This window comes from Chiloscyllium plagiosum, unplaced genomic scaffold (assembly GCF_037043375.1).
Source record: "Chiloscyllium plagiosum isolate Xiang-an unplaced genomic scaffold, Cpla_swu_hap1 HiC_scaffold_4, whole genome shotgun sequence".
Classification (NCBI taxonomy): domain Eukaryota; kingdom Metazoa; phylum Chordata; class Chondrichthyes; order Orectolobiformes; family Hemiscylliidae; genus Chiloscyllium; species Chiloscyllium plagiosum.
Window position 1 is genome coordinate 128,472,927 of NW_028270142.1, and position 12,376 is coordinate 128,485,302.

A 12,376-nucleotide genomic window follows, 5' to 3' on the forward strand; every position below is an offset into this window, starting at 1 on the left:
TTAAGTTTTTATCTTCAGTGCACGGATCTACAGTGGATGACCACTGCAGTTGTTGTGGGTATGTTTGCTGAGCTGGGAATTTGGTGTGCAGACATTTCGTCCCGTTTCTAGGTGACATCCTCCATGCTGTGGAGCCTCCTGTGAAGTGCTGCTGCACTGTGTCGGTTGGGATTTATTTGGTTCAGTTCCTGCTGCTTCCAGTTGTTCATTGCAGTGGTTGGTATATTGGGTCTAGATCAGTGTATTTATTGATGGAGTTTGTGAATGATTATGAAGGACTTTAGCCCGAACTTTCATTTGTCTTGCTCCTCGGATGCTGCCTGACCTGTTGTGAGGTCAGCGCCACACTTTTCAACTCTATGGATGAGTGCCAAACTCCCAAGATTTCTCTGGCTACCCTATGTTTAGCTTGTCCTATTATTGTTGTCTCAGTCAAATTTGTGGTCCTTGTTGTCTGGGTGTATCAATACTAAGGATAGCTGGTTGTGGCATTTAGTGCTAGTTGATGAATGGGGATCGCTAATTGTCTACCTGTTTGACCTGTATAGTGTTTTGTGCAGTCCCTGCATGGAATTTTGTACATCACATTTGTCCTCAACGTGATGGGTATTGGGTCTTTTGTTCTGGTGAGTTGTTGTCTGAGCATGTCTATTGGTGTTGTCGGAGGAGTCTGGCTGTCAGTTCTAAGACGTTTTTTATATAAGTTAGAGTAGTTAGTGTTTTGGATTATGGCATGTCCTCGTTAAGTTGTTTGTCTGCCAGGCATCTGCGGAGGAAATGCTGGACAAATGTGTAGATTCCATGCAGAGACTGCATAAAATACTATCTAAGACAAACAGGCAGACAACTAGCGATCCACGTTCATAAGCATCAACCAGCCACTAAATGCCACAACCGGCTATCCTTAGTATCTATACACACAGACGACAAGGACCACAAATTCATCTGGGACAACACAACAATAATAGGACAAGCCAAACCAAGGGCAGCCAGAGAATCTCTAGAAGCATGGCACTCGTCCATGGTCGCCATCAATAAACATATTGACCTAGAACCAACATACCAGCCACTGCAACTAACATCAGGAACCGGCAAACAGAAGCAGTGGGAATGAAACCAAATAAATTCTAACCGACACAGTACAGCAACACTTCACAGGAGACCCCACAGCACTGAAGATGTCATCTAGAAAGGGGATGAAACGCCAGCAAGCCAAATTCCCAGTTCGACAGACACACCCACAACTACGACAACTGGCACCCAAGCTAAAAGTCTTTGCGTCACTGTATACTCAAAAACCTTGCATGTAGTATGCTGCTAGGTGATGATCTCCAAGTGACTATACCTCCAATGCTAGGATTCCTGCAAGTGAGACGTGAAGATGGCTGACACCAGTGACTTCTGGGGGATGACTGGCAGGGCAGTGAAAGAGGCATGTATAATCTAAAAGCTTGGCTGACTGAGAAGAGGATCCCGACAAAAAATTGCCAGTGAAATGTGCACCTTTTCAACCCATTATCTTGCTTTGCAGCAAATGCAAGAGAGACTGCCATGCAGAATGGGCCTCCTGAGCTGCACCAGATGATGCTTAACACAGAGTTGAACACAAAGGTCAAGACTGTCCGGATTGGAAAGTGCAAACTATTGTTTTATAAAATAGGAGATTAACATAAACCCAAGATACTAATGATTCTCCAATGAATGGAAATTCTTTTCATGGTTTGCTTTATTAAATCTGAAAAAAATGAACATCTCTCAACCTCCTTTGTCCTTATGAAAAGACCACAGTTTTTCTTGACTCTCTTAAATAATGTCTCTTACCCCTAGCATCATCTGTGATGTTCACCCAGCTGCCACATGTTCCCAGAAGTAAGATGTCCCAAATTGGGCTCAATGTCTTAACTGCAATGTAACCAGTTTGTACAATTTAAAATTCGCTACTTTTCTTCAGACATTGTTTTAATAATTTGATTTGGTGAGTTGCTTACAGGTTATAAAGGAACTTAAACACCTGAAATCAAAAGCCATAATGAGAAGAGATGCTTATTTTTTTAAAACTTAATTTGAATTTAAGCCTGTAGAAAACAGATATGTGACTTGACAAAAACTTGGCAATATGGCGCATTTACAATATTTTCTTTGGTCTATTATTCTAAAAGAATAATACTTTTAGAATTGCTTTAACAAAAGAATGACTATTATAATTGAATGTTTTTGCACTTAGTTACGGTCGTTTTTACAAGTAAGAAAATACAACTTGGATTTGGCCTCCTTAATTCTGTATGCTTACCAGCTCAGCACAGCACTATCTTATCTGGAGAGTAAGAGATTTGTACATCGGTGAGTAAGTATGCAGTTTAGTCTGCTGGATGAGAGGAAAGGATGTTATAGAAATGTTGATTTGGATGTTGGCATTACTGACCATTCACTAACTAATGAAAATTGATGTATTGGTGATTGAACTGGAAACAAAGTACCATTAGACTCTAAGGTTTTACGGGGTAAGTGTAGTATTCTGTTGTATAGCATATTTCAAATTACAGGGATTGTTTTCTGCTTGAAGTACTGCATGTATTTTAAGTGCTTCTTTGCTAGCAGAGTTGAACAACATTAAATGTTGCACACAATTTAGCCTTCAGCAGCATTGATAGGTTTGGGTGAAGCCTTCTGCTCATACTACAGCCAGTGTATATATCCAAAAAAAAACTAGAGGAAGATCAAAATGGAAAGAAAATAAACAATATAATTTAACTTATTCTTATATATTCCTACACATACACAAAAACAAATTACCTTTTGGAAACAATGCTAAATAAGTGCCCCCTTCTGGATTTTAGATGAAAGACAGAAAAAAAATCCATGTCTGTTTCTTGGTGACATGTTGCCTCAAATAAGAATGCAACATAAAAATGTACAAAGAATTGTGAGCAAATTTGCAGGAAATTAAAGCCTTAAAGCACTTGCATTAGACATTGAAATGGAGATTAGACTCCGGGAATTACCATTGGAAGAAACTACCCTTCCAACAGATTTCAATCCATCTCAATTTATTTTAACGTCTCTATTGAGACTTCCCAGTTGCCTTGACTTGAAGATCTGAACAACAGTGTTTCTGATCTTTTGCTGTGGATTAGGATTATCTCTGATAATACTTAACTGTTTGCTATTTATTTTTAAACCACATTATTGTTGCACAGAATATAGCTTGTTGTGTTCAATGATTAGAAAGAGACTGTGTTTACCAAACTATAATATTATTCTAGTTTTGTTTCCAACATTAATTACAATAAATGTTAAAGACAAGTGTTTCCAAAAAGCACATTTGTAAGAATTCTTCTGATTATGAAAATTAAAGTAGTGAAATTCATTCACTGAGGCATATTAATAAAGACTATATAGCAAAAGTACACCACTTAGAGCAATTTATTGTTACTAATGCTGGAATTGGATGAATTGTAATCAATTCTTTGGATGGATCACACTACTTTTCTGGTGTATAATCTATTGTAAATAAAATTGTTAATGGATTATTTTGTAATATTCAATGATAAGTAACAAGAAGACATTTAGTGGCGCTGGTAGACACCCATAGCTGTCATAAATGAAAGCGGATAAACTTGACATCATAAAAATGGAAGGCGGAATCTGCCCATGGACTGTGGGATCAGTGGCTTCTGAGCAGTAGGAAAGAATTTAAAGCAAAAATCAAAAATACTTTGCTGAGATTAAGGCTTGTGTTAAATTGAGTGGCATTGCAGCAAATTATATCCAGTAAATTCTGGACGGTTTGGTTGATGAAACACTTTCAAATTTACATACATGAAGAAACTTGTGTATGAAAAGCAATTTAATGGAAAAAATATCATTATTCAGTGAAAATCATAATATGAATGGTCCTTCTATTTGAAAGACTTGAAAAGGATTTATCTGACCAAATCAGCACTTTGTCTTCAAAGGCTTAGTATTAGTATTTTAATCTGTACTTTTTATTCCTACAGGGATATTGCTGCCAGAAATGTCTTAGTGTCGTCATTAGACTGTGTGAAGTTAGGAGACTTTGGTTTATCGAGATACATGGAAGACAGCACTTACTACAAAGGTAGGGATCAGAGTTAATACAAAGCTATAAAATTTGGATAGGCAAACTCTGGAAAATAATGTTCTGATTGTCTGTGCTTGCAAGGAATCCAATATGTGATGTGTTTTGGTATCAGTTGAATTCTTGACATAGCAAATTGTAAAGCTATTGGATTTTATTGTTGGTGCCACAGAATCTGTTCCCATTTATTTGAAATGCCTGAACAATAATCTTACATAGAATACATTTCCCATCCATAGAAAATGAACATTCAACAATGAATATGTCCTGTTGATCGTTAATACAATAGTAATCCACAGCCTTTGCGTGTGATCCTCCTAAGTAATTATTGTCCACTGGAAATGTTAAAAGTAACATTTGAGTGAGTTGTGTTTATAACCATTGTGATGTTCTGCAATCTTTTACATCGATTCAGAAGCTACTCTAAGTAATTGACTGCATCTGCAGGTTGATGTGGCACATTTATGCCAGCTATACCCCTTTGGGGGTATCTGTCACATATGATAAGGATTTAAGGTGCACAAAAAGCTGTGGGCATGTTAATCCATCATTATGACCCTGACCAGTCACTTAAAGCTTTATGCAGGTCTGTTTGTCATATCTGTTTTAAGTGCGTTCAAATTCAGTTAATTGATCATTGGTACATAAGATTTGTCATCAGCAGTCAATTGAAATCTTTGATTATTCTGTTTCTTCTAACTGCACCATTTTTTCAATACTTTTTTCAGTTGTCTTGAATCCTCTTTGGTCATTTTTAAAATTCTTTTGTGAAATGTGAGCATACAGGCTATACCAGCAGTTATTGCACATTCCTATTTGCCCTTCAAAAAATGCTGGTGAGCTATCTTCTTGAATACAGCTGAGTGGCTTGCTGGGCTGTTATCAGAGGATGTTCAACAGTCAAATACAATGCTGTGGGTCTGATATCAGATCTTGGCCAGGCCAGATCAAATAGAATGACTAATCTCCTTTCAGGAAGGAAATCTGTGACCTTGCATACCAGGTATGCAACTGGGGTTGGACAGAGATAAAGGTGAAAAGTGTGTAAGGCTTTAATTGAACAGCTATTACTTTTAGAAATAGTCCACTGAAAACTTGTTATCTCTAAGAATCATATAAAATCTTTGATCTTGTTATGAAGGTTTGAGTTGTGTGCTATTTTCTTGATGTGTACTTCACCCGTGCATGCATGAATAAACTTATAACAAACCTGAGTCTCATCTGGTCTAAGAAGAAATAGAGTGGAATTGACTCCTGATACCATCCACCATGTTGAACAATCACTCCCTTCACTACTGATATACAGTAGCAGTTGTGTGCTATCTACAAAATGCACTGCAACAACTAATCAAGGCTTCTTCGACAGATTCCAGACATCTACAAGGACAAGGGCAGCAGCTGCATAGGAATGTCACAACGTGCAAGTTCCTTTCTAAATCTCACAGCAACATAACTTGGAACTTAATCGTTGTTCCTTGTGTGAAACAGCATCTAAGCCCTGCCACTCTCTTACAAGGGAGTATGTCCCTACACCCCAAGGACTCCAGTGTTTCAAGAAGCCCGGTCATCACCACTTTCTTGAGCAATTAGAATGAACAGTAAATGCTGGTCTAACCAGTGATAGTCACACCCATGAACTTATTTTTAAAAATTATACATTTATTTCAAATCAGGAGGGAAAAACGGGGACATGAGATAGCTTTGGCAAATAGAATTAAGGAGAATCCAAAGGGGTTTTACAAATATATTAAGGACAAAAGGGTAACTAGGGAGAGAATAGGGCCCCTCAAAGATCAGCAAGGCGGCCTTTGTGTGGAACCACAGAAAATGGGGGAGATACTAAATGAATATTTTGCATCAGTATTTACTGTGGAACAGGATATGGAAGATATAGACTGTAGGGAAATAGATGGTGACATCTTGCAAAATGTCCAGATTACAGAGGACGAAGTGCTGGATGTCTTGAAACGCATAAAGGTGGATAAATCCCCAGGACCTGATCAGGTGTACCTGAGAACTCTGTGGGAAGCCAGAGACGTGATTGCTGGGCCCCTTGCTGAGATATTTGTATCATCGATAGTCACAGGTGAGGTGCCAGAAGAGTGGAGGTTGGCAAACGTGGTGCCACTGTTTAAGAACGGTGGTAAGGACAAGCCAGGGAACTATAGACCAATGAGCCTGACCTCGGTGGTGGGCAAGTTGTTGGAGGTAATCCTGAGGGACAGGATATACATGTATTTGGAAAGGCAAGGACTGATTAGGGTTAGTCAGCATGGTTTTGTGCGTGGGAAATCATGTCTCACAAACTTGATTGAGTTTTTTGATGAAGTAACAAAGAGGATTGATGAGGGCAGAGCAGTAGATGTGATCTATATGGACTTCAGTAAGGCGTTCGACAAGGTTCCCCATGGGAAACTGATTAGCAAGGTTAGATCTCATGGAATACAGGGAGAACTAGCCATTTGGATACAGAACTGGCTCAAAGGTAGAGACAGAGTGGTGGTGGAGGGTTGTTTTTCAGACTGGAGGCCTGTGACCAGTGAAGTCTCACAAGGATCGGTGCTGGGTCCTCTACTTTTTGTCATTTACATAAATGATTTGGATGCGAACATAAGAGGTACAGTAAGTAAGTTTGCAGATGACACCAAAATTGGAGGGGTAGTGGACAGCAAAGAGGGTTACCTCCGAATACAACAGGATCTGGACCAGATGGGCCAATGGGCTGAGAAGTGGCAGATGGAGTTTAATTCAGATAAATGCGAGGTGCTGCATTTTGGGAAAGCAAATTTTAGCAGGACTTGTACACTAAATGGTAAGGTCCTAGGGAGTGTTGCTGAACAAAGAGACCTTGGAGTGCAGGTTCATAGCTCCTTGAAAGTGGAGTCGCAGGTAGATAGGATAGTGAAGAAGGCGTTCCTTTACTGGTCAGAGTACAGGAGTTGGGAGGTCATGTTGTGGCTGAACAGGACATTGGTTAGGCCACTGTCTGAATATTGCATGCAATTCTGGTCTCCTTCCTATCGGAAAGATGTTGTGAAACTTGATTGGGTTCAGAAAAGATTTACAAGGATGTTGCCAGGGTTGGATAATCTGAGCTACAGGGAGAAGCTGAACAGACTGGGGCTGTTTTCCCCGGAGCATTGGAGGCTGAGGGGTGACCTTATAGAGGTTTACAAAATTATGAGGGGCATGGAGATGATAAATAGGCAAAGTCTTTTCCCTGGGGTCAGGGAGTCCAGAACTAGAGGGCTTAGGTTTAGGGTGAGAGGGGAAAGGTATAAAAGAGACTTAAGGGGCAATTTTTTCACGCAGAGGGTGGTACGTGTATGGAATGAGCTGCTAGAGGATGTGATGAAGGCTGGTACAATTGCAACATTTAAGAGGCATTTGGATGGGTATATGAATAGGAAGGGTTTGGAGGGATATGGGCAGGGTGTTGGCAGGTGGCACTAGATTGGGTTGGGATATCTGGTCGGCATGGACGGATTGGGCCGAAGGGTCTGTTTCCATGCTGTACATCTCTATGAGGAGAAAGTGAGGTCTGCAGATGCTGGAGATCAAAGTTGAAACTTTATTGCTGGAACAGCACAGCAGGTCAGGCAGCATCCAGGGAACAGGAGATTCGACGTTTCGGGCACAGGCCCTTCTTCATTCCTGAAGAAGGGCCTGTGCCCGAAACGTCGAATCTCCTGTTCCCTGGATGCTGCCTGACCTGCTGTGCTGTTCCAGCAATAAAGTTTCAACGTACATCTCTATGACTCTAATCTAAATTTCCTAATTGCTTTTGTGCAATTGATTTTGAACTCTTGTCTCTGAATTGTTAGTCCAGACTTCTAGATTACTCACCCAGTTAGTAATAAAACTACTATGCTACTTGTACACCTATTCCAGTCAATAATCAATTGCATTCTCTGCTTCTCAGTTACACTTGTTCAGTGTAGATTTTATGTTTTGACTTGTGTGAGCAGAAACAGGCAGCGAACTTAACTTGGCAAAACTGATGTTGTGACCAACTCATTACAAATGCATTTTTACAATTGCACTCTGAGCAGAACCTCATTCCATTTATTGTGCACATGGATTGCACTACCTTGCTTTCTGAGGGCCAGATTCAAAATTGTGTAATTAATGAGCAGGATTGGATACAGAAACTACAGCATAAATGATACAGTTTATGAGCTTTCATCTTTATCTTGACAGCCTCGAAAGGGAAGTTGCCCATCAAATGGATGGCTCCTGAATCGATCAACTTCCGCCGGTTTACCTCAGCTAGTGACGTATGGATGTTTGGTAAGTTTGTTTTAACTCCATTCACGTAAATCATGCTGCTGTTTAAATGAAATACAGTTGCCTCCTTTGAACTCGCTCTTCTTTTGCACGCTCTATTCTAAGATGAAGCGCCAGCAAATCGCAGACTACGTCATCATTAATATTGAGTTGCTTTTTACACTTGTCTCTATGGTTTTGCACTTGATAATAAACTGAATTTAATCCCTTGCCCAGCAAACCTTCCTTAGCATGAATCCTCATTCTAGCCCAAGCCCTGAACTTAAGTGATTTCTTGATTTCACAGTTCATCCCTGTCAGAGCTCATCATCCATTAGATTGAGTACCTACTCACATTGATCCAATCCACATTAAGTAGCTGACCATTCAAAAACACTTTCTAGTTTCCATTCGTTTATTGTTCTAAGGCACTGACCTGTTCCCTTTTAAAATGGACACCTTTATCAAACTCTTCCTTTTCTGTTGAAGATCCACCTGGAAAATCCTCTGTCCTCGCAAACTGTTGTTCTATTAGAAACATTTAGAGGCTGTTCAACCATTTATTTAGTCTGTGGCTGATCAGCACTTCAATTTTGTCCATATTTCCCGCAATTGATATATAACCAAAGTTTAATCATATTAGCTTAAGAGTTTCAATTGACCAGCATCTTCTTTTGGTAGTTACGGATTTTTACAATCTTTCGAGTTTCAAAAAAGTCCCTGATTTCATTCCAGGCCAGTTGATTCCATCCTATATTGGATTAACTCATTCAAAACAGCTGCATGTGTTCATACAGCTCTCGTTGCTGTTTATCTGCCACCCTGTGCATGCTGAATTCCATTGGCCCCTGCTCCTCTGCTGCTCCCAATTTAAAATCACCACAAAATTCTAGAACTCTGACTCTGAGTCGCAGACATTGCAGCATTCCAGCTCACTCTCCTGAATAGTTAATCAGCAATAATTATAGAAATCACAACTGCTGTCACTATAAAACTGGCTTCTTTCCGATTCCCTACTGAGCTCCAGACGCCCAGACACTGCCCTGGCCTGACCCCAATTCCTTGATCTGATAAATACATACACCCTCCATCCTCAGCAAAACTCCATACCTATACCTGCCATGGTCCAACACCTCTTTATTACCCCATCTTCCCCAGCCAACCCAACAACTCCTGATTCTAAACCCAACCTATTCTGCCCTTTCACCACCAGCCACTTGTCACCCTACTTGCTCATTTACATTCTCTCTGCAGCTTCTCACAGAGGTTTGGGATGTTAAAACTTTGGTGTACAGAAGTTACTGCTTTAAAAAAATGGGTGCAGCGTATCCTCCATACTGACTCTGTGCTGCTCTTACATCTAATATACGCTATATTTCTCAGTCCAAATGGGAAATTCGGTCCTGATACGCAGAATTTCTAGGCAAGGCATGTTAAAAGGAGCAAAGTAGCAATCTGACTATGATTGCACCTCCTTGGAAGGTTAAGCCACTGTTATCTGTGGCTAAATAATTAGGTTCAATCCAATCTTGTCAGCTTTAGTTCAGCCACATAAGACATGGGCAGTTTGCCCAATTCTGTAGTCGACCTGATGTAATGAAAGCACTTTTTTAGTATTTAAATTAAAATATTTTCTACTCTTTATGTTTGTTCTAATGTTTTAGGTGTTTGTATGTGGGAAATTCTAATGTATGGAGTGAAACCATTTCAAGGAGTAAAAAATAATGATGTAATTGGTAGAATAGAAAATGGTGAGCGGTTGCCAATGCCTCCAAATTGCCCTCCAACACTCTACAGTCTCATGACGAAATGCTGGGCATATGATCCTAGCAGAAGACCACGTTTCAATGAACTGAAACAACAGCTCAGGTAGGAAGAAATTCTTGTTTTCTTTTGATTAAATTTTTAACAAAACAAAGTTATGATTTGACATCCTTTTGAAATTAAAACCAGTGATCGTGAAGAATCGTTATTGTAATAATGAGGGAGTGCTGCCCTCAGTTACCATTTTACGCCAAGGTCTCATCCACCACCTCAGATTGATGCAAAATCTCCTCTTAACATTTTTCAAAGAACAGCAGGGAGCTTCTCCTGGAGTCTTGTCCATCAATTATTCGCTCACCCAGCATCAATAAATACATATTATTTGGCTGTTGTCACATTCATTTTTTGTTAAAAACTACTGTGAGTAAATGAGCTTTTGCATCTACTTCGGTTACTACAGTGACTTTAAAATGCTCCATTAGTTGTTTAAATGCTTTGGGATGCCCTGAGATAATGAAAGGTATATTGTAAATGCGCATTCTGTATGTTGAAATTCATATAAAATTGCTACTCATTTATTATATGGAGTGAAACACTATGCAATTCAGGCACTAATGAAGCAGTGGGTATTAAAAGTCAGTGGGCCTGATCTTGTTACTGTTCTGTAAATGTTTTTAGCGGTTTCACATTTTGTGCCCTTCTGTAATGAGTGATGCTCTAAAAATTGTACATTGAAGAGGAGCAAGCACTGTGGGTGGCACAGTGGCACAGTGGTTAGCACTGCTGCCTCACAGCGCCAGAGACCCGGGTTCAATTCCCGCCTCAGGTGACTCTCTGTGTGGAGTTTGCACATTCTCCCCGTGTCTGCTCCAGTTTCCTCCCACAGCCCAAAAATGTGCAGGTTAGGTGAATTGGCCACGCTAAATTGCCCGTAGTGTTAGGTGAAGGGGTAAATGTAGGGGAATGGGTCTGGGTAGGTTGCGCTTCGGTGGGTCGGTGTGGACTTGTTGGGCCGAAGGGCCTGTTTCCACACTGTAAGTAATCTAAAAACAAAGTAATCTTAAAAAAAAGAGCAGACACCATGATCTAAATGCAAAAAAACAGAAATTGCTAGAGAAATTCAGCAGGTCTGGCAGCACCTGTGGAGAGAAAAACAAAGTTAACTTTTCAAGACCAGGGAGCCTTAAGACTCAAAATGTTAGCTGTGCTTTCTCTCCACAGATGTTGCCAAATATGCTGAGTTTCTCCAGTAATTTTAATTTTGTTTCAGATTTCCAGGATTCACTGTCCTTCATTTTATTTTGTGGTCTAAATTGAATAAGAGGAACAAAACACATTTCTGTTCAAATCAACTGTTTATATTGTGAATTCCTTTCATTAGAATGTCATTCTCTGTCTTAATATTTGTGTTTAACCAATGAGCTACAAGCTAAATAAGCTAATGGAGACTCAGGAAAAATTTAATGAAAAATTACTTTGTAATGTCGTGCTTCATACCATCAACTTGTAGAACCCGATAAGTTGAAACTTCAAACTTTTATTATTTGGCAAACATACAAATGTAAGTGGTGTAGATTTAAAAATATAACTACAGAGTACAGTCAATTCTGCTACATTGCGGTATTTTCGTTCTCCTTCAATTCCATGTTATAAGAAAATCGCATAATAGCGGCATTATTTAAACTAATGGGACTGGAATCGCATTATATTCAATACATGCTTTAAAACTTTGCACTTTAGAAGCAGTATCCCCAATTCATCAGTCATGTTTCAGTGAATTTGCATTAACGAACTGCACGGTATAGAAGAACGACCTGTATTCGTACTTTAAAGCAATAAACAGATAGCAATCAGTATTTTATTCTTGAAATGTTATCAGGACCTGAAAGTATTCAATTGCTTCTATATAATTAAAGACAAAAAGCACTTATTTACCAATTTTATTATTTAAATATTGTATTTATGGCGCTGTAAGGAGAGCTTGTCACAATTCCAGAAAGACGTTTAAGTTCTATCCTTGTATTGCTTTCATGTTACAGAATAATTAAGTGAGAAACCCATATCCCTAAATGAAATTAGTTTCAGTTGATTATCTTAACAGGTTCTACTCATCATGAAGTGATTATCAAATTAACTTGGGTCATAACTCTGCCTTTCCCCTTCATTTGTTCATTGAATAACATTTTAGTGTAATAATACAGTTACTCTATGTGGATCAGTGTTATTGATAGAATATATTTCCCCTTA

The 12,376-nt window shown here is 39.3% G+C and overlaps 1 protein-coding gene across 14 annotated transcripts in view; it reads left to right on the plus strand.

The window, feature by feature from the left end:
* LOC122548888 (focal adhesion kinase 1) overlaps window positions 1-12,376 on the plus strand; it is a 511,554-nt gene that overhangs the window by 391,064 nt on the left and 108,114 nt on the right. For all 14 annotated transcript variants that reach the window (XM_087986664.1, XM_087986658.1, XM_043687803.2 and 11 more), the window contains 4 exons: window positions 2,225-2,340; window positions 3,999-4,099; window positions 8,300-8,389; window positions 10,030-10,234. In XM_087986664.1, coding sequence (XP_087842790.1) covers window positions 2,225-2,340; window positions 3,999-4,099; window positions 8,300-8,389; window positions 10,030-10,234 — 512 coding nt within the window. The remainder of the gene's footprint in view (window positions 1-2,224; window positions 2,341-3,998; window positions 4,100-8,299; window positions 8,390-10,029; window positions 10,235-12,376) is intronic.